Consider the following 22,081-nt stretch of genomic DNA (forward strand, 5'->3'; position numbering starts at 1 on the left):
TGTAATATAATTTCTGAGATAAAATAACCTGAATTTCGCTAATTCAGATATAATGCATTTTATTATTGTAGTATTTTATTATTAATATCTACAATGAAAACAGAAACTTTATCGAATTCTCTTTTATTTGAATATTCAAAAATATAAATATTATTTCGGAGATTCTATAATAAGATCGTTTTCATTATTTCGTTATTTCGAGAAGTGACTTCTGTTGGCAGTAGGTACAATATTGACCATGTTGCAGCACTTCCGCCCGTTAATTGCGCCATCAACGTTTCCAGATGCTCCGTAAGTTGAACGTAAAAATAAAAGAAACGGCGTACCGGGAGCCGTAAAAATTCTCTTACGTGCCTTCTTCGAACCTATAAGATTCATCGTGTAGAAATGTAGAACTGCCCCGTTGTTGAACAAAGAAACGTAAACGTACATTCGATAATGCGCACTGCTCAGAAAGTACTTAATCAGAAAACTTCTACAGGTCTTTGACGTAACGAGTTTGCTATTAGGAATATTGGAAAATTTTGTGATTGTAATTTACTGTATGGCTTACTGCCTTGTAGTATTAACTTCAATCTATCATCAAACACTGTCTTTATAAATAAAATAGCTTATTGCAACGTTGATGATTCAAAGAAAAAAACTAGAAGTATGATGATGAAAGTATATCATTAGTTTAAAATAATAAAATTTAACGGCATTGCGATAGTGAGTCATTTTTTCCCTATTTCCAAGAATATATTCCGTGCATAAAGAATATAAAACTTGATATTATAAACATAACATCAGACTTTTTACAGTTAAGCTGCATGTAAAATAAAAAAAATGTAACGATATGGAACTATTAACAATATCAGATTCTTACTATAAATATTTTATCTCATTATAAGTTTATCGAGTGATTTAATTGAGAAAACGATACGATACTTCGTTCAGCTCCGGTTTTTTTCAAAAATAGATGGAGAGTGTGATCTTAATAGGAAGTCAATAGTCTGTAAGGTACAATTTACGGCAGCCAACCGACGCCGCGACGAACCGACCAGCTATCCCTTAGAGCGTGGGGTACTCTAAAGTAGTCTTCTCGAGAAATGTACGAGAGGTAGGAGAGAGCTCGGCCCACGGGCCGACCAAAAGCATTATGCCGCCTCATCAGTCGAAAGGTGCATTAGCATTGCTAATGACCCGCGATCGTTACCACCACACGCCGCAGCTCTACCATCCACGCTGCTTTGCGCGCAGCGTGTTTGTTATTTGGAAGTAGGCCACGGCGAACGCGGGAAGGAGAAATAAGACTTTTAAAGCGGGTGGGAGAAACGGGGGAGAAGGCCGGCATCCCTTCGTTAACCCGCAATAATTTTCGCACGACAATATCTTTCAACGTCACGTAGATATGCGTCTATTTGTTTCATTCGGCTAAAACACTATATAGCGGATATCGTTTCGGCTCGGCTGACCATAGAAACAGAATTTCCCGTTGCCTTTTACGCGAAAATTCCCATAGCTATTAACAAATTGATGCGTCAAGCTCTCTCCCGTTCTCCCCCCCCTGGTTTTTTTTTGTGGATTTAAAGCGCTCCTTGCGAAATATCTTCCGTAATTCTGTAAAATGCCCGACCCGTAATCCATTCAATTAAGGTTATTGTTTTATCACGATAAATACAGGGAATTTACAGTAAAATGAGCGATTTCCAGTTATTAAGTGAAGAAATATACCGCGTGTGTTTGCAAATGTGATATAATGTGTGCGCAGTAAATATTGGATCGTAAAAGATATTACAGAGCTGAATTACTTACGATCAATAAAACCATTTTGTAATTTGCGCATCCCTTTCTCTGTACGTTATTGTCATTTATAATTTTTCGCGATGATGAGAGAAGTCGCGTCGTTATTACAAACACGTTCGCGTATGTATATATTGTATCCTACGACGGTTACCGTCCGATTTCACTTGGCAAACCTGAATTTTCCAGCCGCAACAAAACGTTGCGGCCGATCACCTTCTACCTCTTCTTTCAGGCATATTTGTATTCAGGTCGCGCACGAGCACGCTTGCTTTCTTCTATTATCTCCCAGTGCGCTCCCAGCTTTAGTTTCGAGCTCCCTCCGTCTCGTTTCGACAATAGCTGGTAAAAAGTAATTAAATTTTCCCGTGATATGGCGATTTCGATGATAACCGTTATTACATTTTCGGGAGAGACCGTGACGAGAGACGCGAAACGAATAAAATGGTACATGCGGCTCTTGCACGCATTGCGCGACATTTTACGACCGTTTCGAGGCTAATCCCCGCGCTAATTAGACGCGAAATGAGCGACGATTACGTCACCCGGCGAAGGACAAAAACACCCGCTATGCGAGCGGCGCGGGCTATTCTGGAAACAAATGCTCCCGCACGGACTACGGAAACCCAGCTCGAAAATATGTCACTGTAGATAAACGGTAGGTCACGGTAGGTGACGATAGACACGCTTCCAGAGACAAAAGATTAGGAGATATGACGAGATACTCGCTGAAGATATATAGTTTTTTTTCTTTTTTCGCGTGTTATATGCCGCTTTGTTCCCAAGGAAATAGCTTCACAGTGTGATAACAATATAGTGAAAGATATCCATCTTCAGATTAGCATTTATATTATCACTCGATATGTAATCTAAGTGGACGCAGAAAAAAATAATCATAGCTCCTTTTATTCTTTTTATTCACTCGCCTACATTGCACGAGATACGATAATTTACGAGTTGTACTTACTCGCGCTTGCTGCGTTCTAAAAATTTTCATATACTCCCTACGTTTTGAATAATTAAATTTGCACGCTTCTTATGTCGCGCCATATCCAATCGTTATCTGTCGTTACCGCAGGTTAAATTAAAGTAAATTTATCTTATTAATAAATATTATAAAAGTATTTACATATTAGTAAATTTATTATAAATATATTTAAAAAAAATATCGCCTTTTGTTGTAAAAGTATTCTAACACATTGAAACAGTTTCACAACGCGAAAAAAAATGATGAAAGATATCCCTCTTCAAAAGTTAATATTGTATTATCATTTGACATATAATCTAAACGGATGCAGTAAAAAATAATCGTAACTTTTTATTCTTCTTACTTATTCGCCTACATTGCACGAGATACGACAGTTTACGTGTTATACTTGCATTTGTGTGCGTGCTAAAAATTTACATATATTTTCTGTATATCTCGAATAATTAAGTTTTCACCTGCCTATATCGCGCCATCCACAATCTTTATTTGCCGTTACCGCAGATTAAGGTAAAGTAAATTTATCAGTTAAGGAAATGTCGCCTACGCGTTGTGAAAGTATATTCTTGGGTAATTATTTACAAAAAGACCCCACCTGCCAATGACCTTGACCTTGACATATGTTGTCAAGGTCACCTTCCTGAGTGACCTTCAGAAGTTTTTAGCCGGCGGTTGTTATTCGTTAAAAAGTTATTAACAAAAAAAGTTTCGAAAATATAGCAGCTATTTTGAGTATTGGAAGGCATAAATAACTAATATATATGTCGAAATAGTTCACGCATACACTTTTCACGCAAACCGAGGTTCACGCACACCCCCCCCTGCTTTCGGGGGAGGTGCGGTAGCCCCGAAATAGTTCACGCATACACTTTCCACGCGAACCGAGGTTCACGCACACCCCCCCCCTGCTTTCGGGGGAGGTGCGGTAGCCCCGAAATAGTTCACGCATACACTTTTCACGCGAACCGAGGTTCACGCACACCCCCCCCTGCTTTCGGGGGAGGTGCGGTAGCCCCGAAATAGTTCACGCATACACTTTCCACGCGAACCGAGGTTCACGCACACCCCCCCCCTGCTTTCGGGGGAGGTGCGGTAGCCCCGAAATAGTTCACGCATACACTTTCCACGCGAACCGAGGTTCACGCACACCCCCCCCTGCTTTCGGGGGAGGTGCGGTAGCCCCGAAATAGTTCACGCATACACTTTTCACGCGAACCGAGGTTCACGCACACCCCCCCTGCTTTCGGGCCCGGACCTCGGTTCGCGTGAAAAGTGTATGCGTGAACTATTTCGGGGCTACCGCACCTCCCCCGAAAGCAGGGGGTGTGCGTGAACCTCGGTTCGCGTGGAAAGTGTATGCGTGAACTTTTCATGCGTGGAAAGTTAATATGCGAGATGCCACATAGGTTAGTTGACGCGCTTTAAAAGTATTTAAGTGTTTAAAGCGCGTCAACTAACCTATATATATGCACTTATATATACTATATTTTCCAAACTTTTTTTGTTAATAACTTTTTAACGAATAGCGAGCGATGGCTAAAACCTTCTGAAGGTCACTCGGGGTCATGACCTTGATATATATATCAAGGTCATTGAAATCGGTGAGGTCGCCAAACTTTTTTTGTTAATAACTTTTTAACGAATAACGACCGCCGGCTAAAAACTTCTGAAGGTCACTCAGGAGGGTGACCTTGACAACATATGTCAAGGTCAAGGTCATTGGCAGGTGAGGTCTTTTTGTAAATAATTACCATATTCTTGCAGATCGAACTCTGACCTTATGTGCTGATACCGGAACGAGTTCACAGGAGACCTAGTCCTCACGGTTCATTCGCTTGATCGAGCTTTACAGATAACGTGTAGGACTATCATATGGACTGCATCTGCAGCGAGCGCACATAGACAGGCTCTACCAGCAGCCGGGTTATAACGATGTGCCGATGTGAGAAAGAACGACGCATATTCCGCGTATTCGCGCGTTCGTCCGTACACACATAACATCGTACCTCCCTATCTTCCAAGCTTGCGGGCATTGTTATCGAATATGCCGGGAATGCTGCTGCCGAATATGCCATCAGCTAAATGATCCGTGAAAATTCCAGCTGGCCTGTCCGATTTTACGCGGGCGCGAGCTTTTTCCTTTTTCCGTACGCGCCCGCGCGATCGAAGCGAACGGACAGCACCATCGCTAGAAAGAACGGGGCGATTGATAGGGGCCGAGATGGTACCATACGAGCCCGGAATGTCGAGCCATCGATATTAAAACGTTCCCGAATCACAGGGAACGTTCGGGAGAGTGCTGCGCGAATCGTGCCGCGTTATTATTCCGCGCCGAGGAAGATCACCAATCTCGAAACGCGAAAGCTCATGAACCGCGCCGAGGAATTTTATGGACGATACGCCGCCGCGCCGTTTGCAAGCAGACCTCGAAGTAAGCACGGGATTATTAGACTTGCGTTGGCTAATCGCGATTTTACGCGAGTGGCAGTAAAGAAGAAGTTAATATAGGTATTTTATTAACGCAATGATATTTCGCTGTTGAAAAATATAAGATATGTAAAATGTAAAATAACAAGAGGCTAATTTTTCCTGAAACAGAAACGGCCAGTCTCATCCGATTAAAATAATTTTAAATACTACCAAAGTATTGCCGCACAATTTAATTTGCGACTCAATCTTAAAAGAGCATCTGTATTGATTCTACAGCCAATCAATAAGCTCTCGTTGAGTATAATTTAATTAAAAAGCGAATATATAATTCCGAGTAAAATTATATTATTTAAAAGGCTTCTCTGATTTCCATTATCTCAATCTATTCTGGATTTCTTTAAAATATAAGCTTCATTAAAATTTTCCAATTAAAACGGTTAAATTAAGATACTTTGTATTTTTTGATTAAAATAATCTAAATTAACATTCCAACGCGACTGCTTTGCGCGCCATTCGTTCTGAGAACTTTTCCAACGTTTGTTTTCTCCAACAACATTGTAATATTATATTAAAACTAATGCGATATGTCAACTGCATTTATAATTAAAATTTAAGTCATTTCAATACTTTCAATATAAAACATCTGCCATCTAATAATATAAGAAAATATCTGATAAGTGTTAACGACGTATATAAAGTCGTCGTTTAAATTTAATGGCAGCCGTTGCATTATAAATTACATGCAGCTCCTATCTTCTCTCGTGGTCTCTATTTTTACGACCAATCTTCCATTAATTTAAGATGTTCTCTCTTTTCTGTCTTTCACAATGGCTACTGTATGCACGTTAGCTCCAACCACGTCAATCGAGGGCCTTTTTTCATGGTCTGTGCATCAAGAGCGATAACTGAGATAAAGCGGTACTGGCATATACATTTATAATACCGCATCACCTTATCTCGTCGCCCTTGCTTAACGCGAGCAAATGGGAGGGAGAGTCAGGATACATTCGGGTCGATCCCACGGGAGACGCCTCCGAGGAGTCAAACTCAATCTGCAAATGGTACAATCCCATTTTCGACGCTTCGACGGCGCTTGATCACTCTCTTTTAAAGCCGGGTCCGGTAATGTGCCTCGTATATTTCTCTTTACGGCGCAAAATGACATGAGATGATGTGTTTCATTGTCGTGTATTCTCCGTGCTAATATACCCCGCGTCAGTTGAATTATTCGCGGCTGGTACCGTAAAGATGGGCCGTGAAGGGGCTATTTAAGTTATACGACGGTATCAACATTTGAATTTCTCCTGAGATAATTAAAATGTTTCGACCGCTAGAGTGCGGTCGTATATTTCGCAACATTCTCTATATACGAGATAAGGATTATCATATAAAACGGTGTCGGTCTGTATTGTATTTCTACTTCTGTAGGTATATTTCTATATACAATTTCTACGTATTACGATATAAAGTTGAGAATAGAGTCTTGACTCTCCTCGTTTAATATCGGAAATTTTCTATCATTACTGCGAATCTCGGTCGCATGATGATCCAAGTTTTACGAAGCGCGTTTGTACGTCGCATAAATAATAACAATTTGATTAATCCTCCGACGATTCTATATCGCAACGGAGAACAAGGGAACATTAATATCCGCAACAATTTAGAAACTTTTCTACAAAACCCCTGTACGGCATGGCGTCCAGAATGGCGATGAAAATTGTCTGGGCGATCATATTTCAGCGCAGACAGCCCGCACAATTCGCCGTCGACTCGACCGGAAACTATCTCGGGGCGAATATTTGTCTCGCGGGTCATGTTAAGCGACCCAACGTTTTTTCGTTGCGCTACGCTACACTGACAGAATTCGGCGTTGTCAACGAATCTAAAACTTCGAGTCATGTAGCGAATGTATCGATATCCCGCGCGGGCGGCGCTCGGCGGTCGTTAGAGAGAGAGAGAGAGAGAGAGAGAGAGTTTCGTGATTTTTCGGAACAACGAGAACTGGAAAGTTCCCTCTAACAGCGTTAGCGCACGATGTACGTATATGAAAAATCGAGTTCGTCGCTAACGAATAAGGGTACCTGTATTTTTATATTTTAACCAACATTGTTTTAACAAATGTCGTCATACGTGTACGTCTGATCAATACTCGTTAATAACTATTATCGAAAAAATATAAAAATATGTTTTCTTGCAAATATTGAAACATGCGCCTCGGAAAAGTAAAAAAATTACATTTTTATAAATAATTGTACGTGCGACTAAATCTATCTGCAATTATAAAGCTATATTTTATCAATTAAATATAATATTTTTGAAAGATACGCTGGCTAGTCTTTTCTGTTGTCATGTCACGTCATATAATTCTTTTTCCATGGGACAATACGATGTGATACACTTTCAGCGTATAACAACTTCAGAATCAAGTTTATGGTATTTGGCTACTGCTAAGCCTAAGTCCTGTTTCGAGGAAGAAAGTTTCGCTATAATGTATCTATTAGTAAAGATATTCAACGGTGAGGATTTCTTAGCACCGTATTATCGCTAGAAATACGTTCGGTTTAATATGTGTAATTTTTAATTTTTTTAATATCACAATAATAATACTAAACGTAGAAATGTACGTTTTCTGATATCACGGTGAAAAGTATGAATTGCTTTATCAGAGGTGCAGAGTATATCGCGCGATCTTCTAACTACCCTTTCCCATAGAGAGAAATAAATAAGCTCGTTGTACGAAGCGAGCGATCAGAAAATGTGCATTTACGCGCCGATGTTCGCGAAAGCTGATGGGAAAATTTGAATATACTTGTCAAATCAAGCGCGCCCGTGAAAATTTGAAAGGTGAGTCACGCCCGCGCGTATCAATGACGATTTCATGGGCGAATCTCCGCGATCGTTAACGGAGAATTCGTTTCGGTTGCTCACGATTTCCTGACAGTATGAGGAATAGAGAGAGAGATAGGAAGCCCCGATATGTCAACGTCGCTGATATTCGATGAATCGGGGACTGAAAATCGCGCCCGTGTACACGCACGCATACTGAGGTATCGTATGCACATAAATGCATATATATATCTATATATATATATATCTACGTCGCGCGGATATATGTGTATTACGTGCGACGGTGCAGGTGTTCATGCACGCGGCATCATTCGTGTGTGCGGCTAAATATAGGGAGCAACGTTCACACGCTCGACACGGAACGTGGAAGCGGCGAAATAGATTTTCGTTATCGCCACGTTCTCCCCCGATTCGCATAGGACAGAATAATATCTCTCTGAGGCAGATCGACTGCCGAACTTCTCCATGGGAATTCGATATCGCGATACCGCCTTCTGCACTGATATTTTAAAAGAGACGCGAGATGCAAGATATTTTCGTACGCGCGGAAAGAAGTTGGCAGAATTCTTAACAAATAACTTTTTGTCGAAGAGGCATGCGTTCGAGAAAAAAATCGTGGATTCGCTTAAAGTGCGAACTTTCGAGGTTGCGTGGCATTAACGTACTCCGCTGTGAAAGACGATTAAAATATGGAACCTTCATCACAAACAGATGAATTAATAAGACATAATTTTTCGCGGCGACCTAGTTGTATTTTAACGACTATGTTAATGCAGCGAGGACAAAAGTTTTCTGCGATAGATTGTTACCACTTCGACTACGAGGGATAGTTTGTCGTTTCTCCTCACTTTATCCGCTTTAAACCAAATCGTTCTACACAAGGAAAATCTTTGGGTCGTTAAGTAATGAGTGTTACATCAATGAAAAGATCTATAGCTAATGGAAGTAGTAGAAGAAGAAAAACTTCTAAAATCTGAGAAGGTCGAGATAAATTCACAGAAATCATTATTTATTAAATCTCAATGATAAATGTCACGTCTCTGAAGTAAAAAATATGATTTCCAAAGTTATGATATTGTATTATGTATAGAAAAAATATCAATCATCTCGTTTGAATAAATAAATATCGTATAAATATACATGTATATGCTTTTATCGAGGAGAAATATGGAAGAAATATCTCTGCGCAATCTCTTCTTTGAAACGATCGTGTTGATTTTTGAATTATTCTTCATGGTTTCTCCTCGGCATATATACGTCATCACGCCAAGGAGTATGTTTTGCGCACGTTGCATATATAAATACAGCGCATCGCGCGGAATGCTTGCTTCGTTATCAAAAGAATTCCTGTTCTTGGCCCAGGGTTCCAGAGGAACGGACGACCGGAATTAGATATCAGCGCCGTAAGACGGAGTCGGTCGCTGCTCAAGGCGGGGGTACCCTCGAAACCCTCCCGAAGATTTATACCACGAAAGCACAACGTCACGCGAGCGGCGAGGCCTAAGCCACGAAATGCGCGGCACATTTCCGGTGGCGCGATACGATGCAGCCAAGTGCCTATTTCATCAGACGACGACGACGACGACGACGACGGCGAAGGCGTACTTGCTCGAGCGATACAAACGCGAGAAAAAACGGGCGAAGATACCGAGGGAGGAGGCGGTGTTACATAAATCACCGAAACGAGAGAGCTACCGGAGGCACGGGGGTTTTCGAATCGTAACAAAGTGGAAGATAGCCAGGCTCGAAGGCTAGGAGAATATGGCCACCCATTTTTCCTCGGCTTCGGCTGCTGAAAGCACATGTAACGGCGTAGGACAGTTTATGTCTGCGTGATTCTAGCCCCCTCTCCCCCCTTTACCCCGGCGATTCCTCACCTTCCTACACCTATAGCTCCTTCGCGCGTCGAAGATTTCGGCTTGTCACGCCTTTGGGGTCTTCGCACTCCCTTTCTTCGTATCCGTTTTTTCTTCCGCCGTCTCTCTCGTCCCCCCTCGTCGTCCCTCGTTCCACGTCCTCCCATCGCCTCTTACATCGAGCTGCCTGCCACCTCGTACGCCTCCTTTTCGTGCCAACTCTAAAGCGATACGAATGGCCATCGGCACCACATACACGAAAACGAAAAACTTTTTCGTTGCACGTACCACGGCATGTGCCCATCCACTTTTCCGTCCGGGCCTTTATCGATCGTGTCTCTTTGTGCGTGGACGCGCTTTCTCGCGCCGTCCCGACTTCCTTCGTGCTTTTGTATTTTGTACACTGCCTGCACCTCCATTGTCTGTCCCCGAGTCGTTATACTTACGCGGACGTTGCCACTGTATACTGATCATGACTACGTAAAACGTATATTAAAAGCTAAAAGAGAATGTGGATTCATATGATAAGCCTCAACACTTCAAGTTAATATAAGCAACAATGCAGAATCGTGAAACAGCTGAATGGTTTACGCGTTGTTTAACCGAGCGCGAGTTTACGAAGAAACGAAACGTCGCGCGGAACACTAATTGACTCGCGAAAAGCACTACCGCCCGGATGACAAACGTAATTACGTTTTCACATTTATTTACCACGTATATCCTACTTATCCGTCTGGCGGAATGGATATAACAATGAACTTAAAATGTTGCGGGGGCTGCCTTGTCGCGGAAACCCTCTCTAATAAAATATACGATGCAATTTCGTTACCGCCGAGAACCCGACTACATGTACTTTGAAATGCGGTACTTTAACGCTACGTTGTATAACATTGTATCATATTCCGCCGGAGTAGCACACGGCGAGGCAATATCTTATCTCGAGTCCCTTTGCCCCTCCAGGGGGCAGTCGCCGCGACCTCTCATAATGGAAATCTATCTTTCATCTGTAATTATAATCGTGCGTTGGCGTGCATGATGCATTTCGCGTTATCGCGGATCCCGGCGCGATAACACGCGTATATCGCGATAAGCATCAGTTACTGAACTCTATATCGCGGCTGAAACTAGATTTAAGGCTAGATGCTCGTGAAACACACCGCAAGTGTCTTCGCTCGAACACCCTCGCGCTCCATGACACCGAAAAGATTTTATCGCGATGAGAGCTTCCAAAGTGATTACCAACGAGAACCGGGAATCCTCCAATTATACAATCGCAATTGATAGTTACGGCTGATACGTTCGCCGTCTTCGCGATGCTAACTCTCTAATCGTATTAGGATTTCTCAGGTAAACTATTTTTATATTGTTTCGTAATATATATACAAAATATTTCATGCAATATAAAAAATTATATAATAAAAAATTTATGTATATTCCAATAAAATAATAAATCCATGTAATGATGTTACTTATGTGTTGAATAATGTGAGAGAAATAAAAGTTATAAAAGAAGTGTAATAAAGAAAACAAATTTAACAAACAATTTAAATTAATAGAATAAAAAATTATATATATTCCAATAAAATAAATCTATATAATGATATTACTTGTATATATATAATTTTCTATCACAATATTCATATAAAAATTAGTGGTCTACATTGAGGAATGTGAGAGAAATAGAAGTACAAAAGAAGTGTAATAAAAATAAAAAAACGAGTTCAACAAAAATTTTAAATTAACAAAAAGAAACAGGATATTTGGTAGCCATTGGAACGTGGTGAGTAACATCGCAGACAACATGGCGGGCGAATCACGGTCCTGAAAAATTAACCGGTCCCGGGTGTCGTACCCCTTTTGCGAGTGGGAGCGGCGCCTTGCTCTAATACAGATTTATTGCCACCTAAGAGCCGGAGCCGAGCGTTCTAATACAGGTATTATGCTGACGCAGGCACGAGGAATTTACACGAAATTGGAGGTAATTTGTAGGGGTCGAGCGCGCAAACCCCTTCTACCGCCGCCGTCGCCGCCGCCGCCGTCGCCGTTGCCGTCGACCCCCTTTCGGCCACTACCACTCTATACCCCGCGCGTTACATCGTGCCGGACTTGTGTGCGCGGCTGTGTATCCCGCCGAAACTCTCCGGTAACGACTTGCTCGAAGGACGTAACTCTCCAGCAAGGGCTATCTACCTCGAAATATGCAGCCGCGTAGGCCGCTTTTTGATTTACGGAGTAGATCGTTAATTAAAACGTCACAGCTGATCGGTCTCGCGCGTACGGCGATTTAATTAAAATTTTTTAATTGCCAAGCGTGGCCTACGATAGACGAGCGATCTCACCGCGACGGTCTTCCAAAAAGTATCTTGCTCTCTCTTTTTTTTTGTTATCATCGACGTTGTTTTTGGTGGCACCCTAACGAGGGTATCGAAACACGAAACCGGTTATTATCAGAGATCGTGTCATGTGGGCGCAAAGAGCCTACCGTAAATTGTCGCGTATCGTTGACGAGATCGATCCGTTCGGCACACAGCTCGACGCTTCTGCGGTCTATGTGTTCGGGATAGGAAACTCGTTGTTAATGATGGGAGTGTGAAAAGACTATACGTACTAATCGCGGATGATAATCCTCCAATTTAATCAAAACGATCGATCTTAATTTCTTCAGCTTCGTTACTGATTATAGATTATTATTTATGGATCGATTAGAATATTCATGACTATCCTGTGAGACGCATGACTATCTTTGTTTTACAACGTTTACTTTTCGTATTTCTCAAGAAATAGGTATATTTTTTGAGTATAAAAATTTCATGGTAGTTTTCATAAATCATAATTATTGATAAATAAATGAATGCGGTTAAAAGATCGTCATCATGAGCGAGAAGAATAATAACGATGCTCGTTATTAATTTGCCATTTACTGCGCGAACAAATCGAAAGGTTTTCCACACCTCTACATTCTTCCCTTATCACCATTCGTTTCTTGATAACAAAGTTTTACAACCGTGGTTTTGAGGCCGCATGTTATTTAAAATTTTAATACACCTAAGGCGCGGAACTCAAACGCCGTACTAGTTAGTGATTTTAATCTCGGTGTTGTAATAAGAAATAAAGTGAACCATGTAGCAGGTTTGCTAATGCCATTGCGCGAGAGACATTCTTTCGTGTCACGCGATTTACATTGCGCGAGGTTAAAAGAATTTCGATAATACGGCGTGATGCGAATGGCAATTACCTAATTTAATTTTAACATGAGACGCGTGACACATATGTGTGTGCTACGTTATATTTTATCTTAAAATCTCTTTTGAGATAACCCATAATTTTTTAATTAATTAAAAAGTGCAAGAAAGAAAAATTATTTTACTTTTTAATTAAATGTTATATATATAAGTTTTTGTTTCTTATATTTTTTAAACTAACCGCTTCAAATGTACATTCCAAATTTAATGGAAATATATCCAGCCATTTTTTATAACATGAAGAAATAAAAGGGTACGATAAAGTAAAATTGTATGAGAAAACAGAAATACGAAATTATAAATTTCAATAATAGAATTTGCAATTATTATGAAAAATAAGTATTCGAATTTTCTATCGAGAAAATATGATAAGAGGATAATGGAAAACCGCTATGAGAATAAACGGACTCGATGATTACAAAAGCCGGATATTCGTTTCTCTGACAATATACCAAAATAGTCGACTTACTTGACGGCAGTTTCGTGATACGATTGTTCTCTTACCTAGCATGTTTCGGTCCAAGGCTGGGATCGTACATAGAACTCGCCGAGATGTCTTCATCAGGGATTTCTCCGCTCTCCATGCCCAACGCTGTAGTGCATTGTCCTGGAAACAATTCACGATGGCATTGGACAAAATGCAATATCAATCTTCATTTCGTTAACGTCGCGCATTAAAATGAAAATGAACAAGTTGAAAGGGACTTTGAGAGTTGATGGCGCGGTTGATGGCGCATAAGTTAACGTGATATCGATCTTTAATAACTAGGATACATAATTATAAATCGGACATTTCGGCTGCGTTATCTTCAGCGATGCGATAACAATTTAATAAAAATTAATCTTACTTTCTCCGACGAGAAATAAGTAACTTCAATGATGAGTAACTTTAAATAATAATTGCCTAAAAATAGTGTAATTTTCTGCGAGGAAGTCTAAATAAAACTTATAAGCTAACAATAATTTATTATATGATCAAATCAATATGACAGTCATAATTTGAGCAAAAAGAGAACTAAAGTCATCTACCAGCTCAGAGAACGCGAGAATAAGCATTGAAGCCGTGTGGTAAGAAACACCAAGAAACAATACAATTTGTAAATAGAGAACGCCGTTATATACAATTGAGACAATGGTGCACTTAAAAAGACAGTCCTGATTCCAAATGATAACCGTCTCTGTCAAACGGTGACTGAGATCAGGAGGCAACAAACAACCAACTTTCATCATACAAGATTGAAACCATTAACTTAGGCACCGAGGCGTTGAACTCTCAAAGCCTCTTTTTACTTATAACTTATTAATTTCATTATCTAGAGTTCTTCCTTATTTATCAAATTATTAAAATGAAAACTTCGAGTAGAAGATGGGAGGTGACATAATAGATTATTCCCGCGAGGATTCAGCCTTATAGCAAATCATATTATTGAATAGTTAATTCCATACGTATTTGCATTTCCATTTGCCGTCAAAGATTCTCGACGATTTTATTTTGGCGTGCTTTCGTTTTCAACAATCTCGTCCGCCACTAACAGCACTATATCGCAGAGATGTGCAAATTCTGCAACGAAATCCTTGGAAACGCCGCGGCCGGTCGCCACAAACATGCGACTTCGTATTCCGCTGGGTACACACGAGAAGCAATTTACAATCGTGGCGAGTATGCTCGCGTCACCTCTATTTTCCGATTTCTTTTTTCTCCGGAAGTCAGCGGCTATTTTCACGATCACAAATAAAATGATATGTCCGAGTTATAATGTAATACTGTAGAATGTCTATTATATATATAGTTAATATGACATATTCGATACGACCAATTTTTTTTCGTTTTGTCGTTACGAGACAAATGTTGGTAAAAAGCACATAAGAATAAAGTTTCATTCAAAACATCTTATTGGCATTTTGATTTGATGTAGACACGGAGATTCTTTCTATTTTCGTTTCGACATCCGTGAATCGGAAACGTCGGAGAGACGAGAGATATTCGTATAAAATAATGCATAAACACTGCCGATTATTCGCGCGAAATGACAATAAAACAGCGTTTTCCGATATCTTTTTTCGCCGTTTGTATGAAATGTCTGCGCGACGTCACCGCGACCGAAAAATCGATTGCAGGAATATCAACTGGCAATGGCCACCGCCCGATGACAATGTCCGCGTATATATGTGGGACATGATAAATTTTCGAATCCGCGGGAGTCAGAGCCCGGTCCAGTATATAGCTTGTCGCGCGCGTGCGACGTCGCGCTACGCTTAAACTATACGGTACTGCAGTTACGGTGGAAAGTTTCAAAACTGCAGAATGCAGCGGACGTGGGATTAGCCTGGCCTCCGGAGCTACTACCGGCCCGGCCATGGTCTCCATGAGCCGGCATTACGGCGAACAAAACTTCGTTTGTGTTTGTAACTGTCCCCTACGTTTCACCTACCATCCATTATACCGGTGAAACCTGGTTCGACGTGTTGCGGTAGCGTGACTAAAATCTGCGTTCGATACGCTTCAAAGATGTCGAGCGCGTTTGTCTTTGTCTTTTGTAATTACATCGCAATCGATAATAAAAATCCACATCTTTATATCACGTATATCAATTTTAGTAGCTTTTAAGTAGAGTGTCAAGATTATTTCATGCAGTGTTATAGCTATCAAGAAGATTTTATCATTACAAGATTTTTGAACACTTTAAAGATGTACAGAAGGCGTCATTAATGCCTTCCTAGCTGTGTTCTTGGGATTTCTATAGTGCACGTTACATGTACTATGCTTCAGGTGGAAGGCATTAATGACGCCTTCTGTACGTCTGTTATAGACAAGTACAGTTAATAAGGAAGCATCAGGGTGAGAAGATCGTCACTGTCCACTGGATCATCGAAGTCAAAGCGACTCGGACGCGGTACTGTACTAGAATGGGTGACCACCTTGAGAGCGGCTATACGCACATGGCATAACGAAACAGTTAAAAAAGTTTTTTTTTCTTAGATAAAGAAAAAGAACATTTTTTTATAAACGTTTATCAAGTAGACATTTTAACATTTCAATTTTATAAAAAACATTTCTAGAAACCGGTATGTCGTACAATAGACCTATTTTTGCCCGTCAATAAGACGTCAGAAAATGACGTCAATTGTCTGTGACATTAGACCGTCATTTTAACGTCATTATGCTGTCAGTTAGTGACGTCAGGAATGGTCAGTAAAGGACCAAAATTTGACGTCAAAATGACTTGTGTTTGCTACCTGGGGAGGATTCTGAAAAGGCAGACGACAATTCATTCGAGCGAGCGAAATCAATGAACTAAAAATCCTGCCCAACTGGGAGAATCTGATAAACATTCAATCAATTGAATGGCAGCTAAACAATTCGATATTTGTATTCAGTGTATCACATGATGCTTACAAATACAGAAAAGCGATATAAAAAATATAAATTCAATCATGTCAATTATGAACGAGAGTAAATTTGTTGTTGTAAAAACGCGCGGATGAAACGACGAGATTAAGAAGATAAATATTACAAAATTACATTTCGCAGATTGTGCTAAATATTCTTTCTGTTGAGATAGTTAATATATCGCGCGCAAAATGGTTGGCAATAGTATGTGATTCATTTAACGAGGTCAATTTAGCAGAAGTTCCTTCCATTGTGTTTGCTGTTTTATTAAAAATTTTACAAATGGAAGTTATGACTTTTACAGTGCGCTATCAACCGGCTTCTTCGCATTTTTTTGTCATAAAACTGGCGTGCTTGTCCTTTGTTATCAAGACTTTATTACATTTTTTTTATATTGCCCTTTTTAACTTAATAATAAAAATTATTACACACTTATGCTTCAAATTATTGTTAATATTGCGCTACATGTACCTGTTAATCTTTTTCATTAATTTGTGTCTTTAATATATTATGCCCTCGAAGATAATGTGTTTATTCCAAAAAGGGGTAGTATTGACTGAGATACGCGTGAAATTCGATAATTAACTATATATATTCTATTCTATATTTTGAAAGTTTTAAGAAAATTTACATTACGTTTCCGCGGCGCGCGCGTATGTGTGTATATGTGTATGTGAAAATTATTGTTTAATAAATGTTAAAGTTTCTCTCTCTATTCAGACCGCGCAGTTTCGATCGTATTTGCATCTATAAGTATTCGTCTTTATATTGCATCCGTTAATGCGACACGGTGCGATTGAGATGAACCGTGCTGTAATTATCGAGCTAATCTGGATTTAGCGGGCCACACACTTTGCATCGTGGATCCAATGTTTCGCGTCCGAAAATTATCCAGCAATCGAAATGCTCGTCGTAGTTAATCAACCGTTGCATTGTATTTTTCGGACAAAACGAATATGCAATACGAAGAGCGTGAAAATATCGGTAGATAAAACGATGATTTTTCTATTTACTTCGAGTTTTTCGAGTGGAGTTAACGTTTCCCTGTCTCTGTTCATAATATGTGAAGTATTAATGGTAATTTTAAAAGTGCAATATCTTCTGTGTGTAATTGTATACATTTTATCATTTGTGCATTTGTGTACTTTGTACAAGCGCGCATGGCGTATCGTGTACATTGAATATCCAATGTATACGACGATAACGGCTATGAACCCTAGCTTTAGTGTCATGTCCCAAAGCAATAAGTCAAGCTGACATATTGGAATATCCTAGATGCGATGTGTTTTCACGCAGCATGCGGGATAATGAACGATTTCAATGATTCGTGGCATGATTGACAGTCCAATTCACCAAAAGCTTAAATATATTCAGTAACGATAGTCAATAATTAATAATTAATATTTGTATAATGTTATTAATTATTCCAATTAAATATTAATGATTAATTAACGTATGGAAATTAAATTAGTTAGAGAAATGCATGATGCTGGATGGAAGACCTTTAAATACATCTAGTGATAATTTCATACTTAATAAATTCAAAACGCGTATAAAAAAAATATTTAAAAATCCACTCTTAAAAAAGCCGTGTAAAAGGTTTTTATTGTAGACGCTTTTCCGCGATGCCGATTGGTTCTCTCACTGCACTTATTTCGTGAGTAGGGGAGACCGGGGCTCGTTGGCACCGTTTTCACAATTTCGACATTTGAGTTTTTACAACTAATTATCATGATTAAACATTATTAATATGATAGAGAGAACCTTTCTCTACATTTTCATGCTAAAAACGCTCCTGTATACTGTATAGTTCCTTTGTAATAAGTGAAATACGAACATGCTGCATTGTAGCCAACTTGCCCCGATAGTAGGGTAAGTTGGCTATGCGACAAAAGTCCATGTTAAATTAATGAAAACGTAATAGAAACACAAAACGGGTAACAGATACGTGCTTTCTTGATAAAGATTGTATCTTTTAAAGTTATTTTGTAATAATCAAATAACAAAATGCTGTTGCAGAAAAACAATTGTAAACTATTTTAGATGTAGCTTTCTTCATCATAAAAATATTAATATAAATATATATCTAGCTTCTATCAGCATTGTAGGTAGCAAATCACATGCTCGAACAGGTCTCACGCGCGCGGCAACACAAGTCAAGCGTGTCTTGATATGAGCCAACATACCCCATCCTTACATACGTTTTATTTCAGTCATTTTATTATAATAAATTACTGTTGTTAGTCAAAATAACATGTCGTATAGTAACAGAAACTTTTCTTTTAACTAATGATACGTCACTTTGATTTATTTCTCAAGCTGAAGAACATTAATACGATATTTTGAAACGCTCGAAAATTTACTTGCCACCTCTTGAATCAGAATTTTCTCTTTTTCTATTGTAATACTTGTCTGATTAAAATAAAACTTTGGGAAAAGTACCTATGTCTCATATAAGAGATATTTTGTGATAACTTTTCCATTGTTTTTTTGCTATAAATACATAAACGGAACGCATTGCCAACTTGGCTCTTGTGCCAACGAACCCCGGTTTCTCCTATCTGTCATCGCATATTTTGACAGTTTTATGTTTTATTTATCAAGGGGTTAATAATGTAATGCAATAGTAATAGTATAATATTAAAGCTAAATAGCGCGCGTCTGTGTAATTATCAAAATGCAAAAAAAAATTGGTAACATCACACGGTGTTCCCAAGCGGTCACCCATCCAAGTACTAACCGTGCTCAACGTTGCTTGACTTCAGTGATCGGACGAGAACTGGTACGTTACAACGTGATATGAACGTTACCCTGACGTGTAAGTTATTTATAATCAGTTTTATGTTATGATTCTGTCCCAAAATTTCACTTTTTTTTATACAACAATAAATGTCATAAGAATTGTTAAATCGTTAATGTTACAACATTAAATAACTCTCATTTTGTTAATGACATAAAGCAAAGATTTATGGATATCAATACGAGCTGCAAATATAAGCTAATGTATATTCTCTGTTTTATAAATGCTTCCATTTAACGCAGCATCGTCTTGCAAGCAACAATTAATTTGCATAAAAATATAACGGATGAGCGGTAAACAACGAATCAGAAGCGCGGCACGCCAGAATGAATCGGCACAATGAACTGGCTTCTCGCTCGTCTGCATCTGAGCAGCTATTAGATAGTATTGTTAATTCATCGTGCGGCTGACATTTCATTTACGAGGGTACAATACCTTGGTGAGGCCAGGTGTATATAGGGATGGTATTATTGTGTACGCGCTTCAGTGCTGGAGAAAAAAAAATTATTACGCACGGGTATCCTCGGTGCTTGTCATGCCTTTTTCGTTCGCGCAACAAGAAGAACTGGAATCTTGTTCGCGAATTTCCTTATCGACATTCTAATTTTTTAAAATTTGCTATATATTAAATTTTTAAATTTGCTAAATATTAATTAAAAGCTGATATTAACAATTAACAATCGGTTCACGTTATCGATAACAATTAACTAATTGCAGCGCACGCACATAAAATACATGGTGTTACGTCGGCGTTTCTTTTTAGCCTTCACAAAACGATTAAAAGAATTTTATTCGCGAGAAAAAACTTTGGCAGATCGTGCTATGTGATACGATCGTGAATGATAGGTAAATATTAAATCAAAGAGCGCAAAGTAAAACGAGAGAACGATAAGTAATTGAGCAATCTTCCAAGCAATTAAAACTGATGATGCTGTAATTAACTTATAAATACGTTGCCGGCGGCAGTTAGTTTATTATGGAGTTTGATCTACTTAATATTTCATCATACGATTTATTCCCTTCTTAGACAATTTGCAATAATGCGTGTTTGCAGCAGGAACGACGTGATTTTAATTAAACTGAAATCAACGAAATTACAAAATTTGTTTATAAAATTATATTGTAAATATTAAATCTTGTCACGCTTTGAAACTTTTGTAGAAGAATTTTAAACGAGTTTGTTATATGAGTTAGCTTCTTACACACAAATTATACTTTAAGTGAAAAATTGTATTTGAAGAATTATAGATATATGGAGACACATATTCATATTTGTTCCGAGGCTATAAGCATTTTAGTTTTGAGAAACTCGTGGCTGTCTCCATGGGATGCTTCGTATAAGATTTTCAATCGCAACCCTCCCGACTTTCGCGCGACGACGACAGTGCGCTCTGGGACAATGGGGAAGATTGTAAAGAGAGTGACGGAAGTTGGAAGGGGTCGAAAAAGAGTGTCAGCACTTTTCGGAAGTCATAAAACTTGGAGGTGTGTGACGCGTACTACGGGAGTTCGGATTCGACTTACCTAGATCCGTGCAGCGACAACGCGGCAGGGACAATAGGACGAAGATGGCGATCAGAAGTCCTCGAAGTGGAGTTGGATCGGCGCTGGGACCAAGGACTGGCATGTTACTGGTGACCTGGGCCGTCGGCACGCCGATAACTTGCTCCTCCTCATCACTAACTATCCGCTGTCCTGACCGCATCGGTCATCAAGCACGTTCCTAGCATCGTGATGGTCGCAAGGTGGTCACAGGCCCGTGTCGATGTCCTGAGCACAGAATAATCCGTGTTAGTTGTCCGCAGACACCTCGGAAATGTCTCGTGGATCGAGTATGAGAACTGTTATAGTAATACAAGCGGTGATATTTACAGACTTTGGACAAAAATAAGCATTAACGGTCGTCTGGCGCGCGCGTGACTTCCTTCGCGTACATTCGTTTAAATGTAATCATAGCGCCCGATTGTCTTCCGTCTCATTGATAAATTTATCTCGCGGTTCGTGCAACGAACTCTCCATGAAAATAGTGTCGATTGCTATCGCGAAAATGTATTGTAGCTAGGACGCTACAATGGAAACTACTGCCAAGGTAAATTTACCGGCACGAAATAAAAGAAAGTAACTTTTATCGTTAAAAAGTGAAAAAGTTGTACTGCTATATGTATCTCTAGAAACATTTCTTAAATTAATAATTACATATATATTCCTTTAATTGAAAAGTGATTAAAAAATATGTAACATTACAAAATAAGGTACATATATATTTTTCGAGGCTTAGATTTGATTAAGAATTGCACGAATTAACATGTAACTAATAAGTATAAAATAAAACGCACGGTTTATATTCCTCTCAACAAAATCCGAATCGGTTTTCCGATGTAAGGCTGATTGCCACTGGCACAACGGAACGAGCATATTTACGTAAATATCATCGCTAGACCTTGCATTTGTCGTATAAAGCGGAACTCTTATCGCGCTGTTACGGCAGCGTAGACATTTGTTATCATTTTTGCAAATAGCGCTCTCCACCCGCCCTCTCGTCCGTCTTCATTTTACGTCGCGCGCAATCTGCACGATAAAAGGTCTATTTTGTACGACAAATCGGCCCCCTAAATATTGCGTCCGTGAAATAAAATCGCTTACAATCGACCAACTGGCACTTGTTAGTTAAAAAGCGGCCGTTATATCCAAGATTAATTGCGTTACCGTGAGCAGGCCGCGATATCAACGGCTAATCCGTGTCACCCC

General features: G+C 39.4%; 1 protein-coding gene and 1 non-coding gene across 2 annotated transcripts in view; both read right to left on the reverse strand.

The window, feature by feature from the left end:
• Positions 1–22,081, reverse strand: part of Ddr (discoidin domain-containing receptor 2) — a 204,455-nt gene that overhangs the window by 63,541 nt on the left and 118,833 nt on the right. Inside the window, exons 3-4 of the mRNA XM_071784893.1 lie at positions 20,858–21,103; positions 13,647–13,749 (exon numbers count right to left, since the gene is read on the reverse strand). Of these exons, the coding sequence (XP_071640994.1) occupies positions 13,647–13,749; positions 20,858–21,038 (284 nt within the window). The 5' untranslated portion in view covers positions 21,039–21,103. The remainder of the gene's footprint in view (positions 1–13,646; positions 13,750–20,857; positions 21,104–22,081) is intronic.
• LOC139817065 (5S ribosomal RNA) lies at positions 19,225–19,344 on the reverse strand. Its single transcript, XR_011733133.1, has one exon. It is a non-coding gene; the product is annotated as a 5S ribosomal RNA (ribosomal RNA).

This window comes from Temnothorax longispinosus, chromosome 7 (assembly GCF_030848805.1).
Source record: "Temnothorax longispinosus isolate EJ_2023e chromosome 7, Tlon_JGU_v1, whole genome shotgun sequence".
Taxonomy (NCBI): domain Eukaryota; kingdom Metazoa; phylum Arthropoda; class Insecta; order Hymenoptera; family Formicidae; genus Temnothorax; species Temnothorax longispinosus.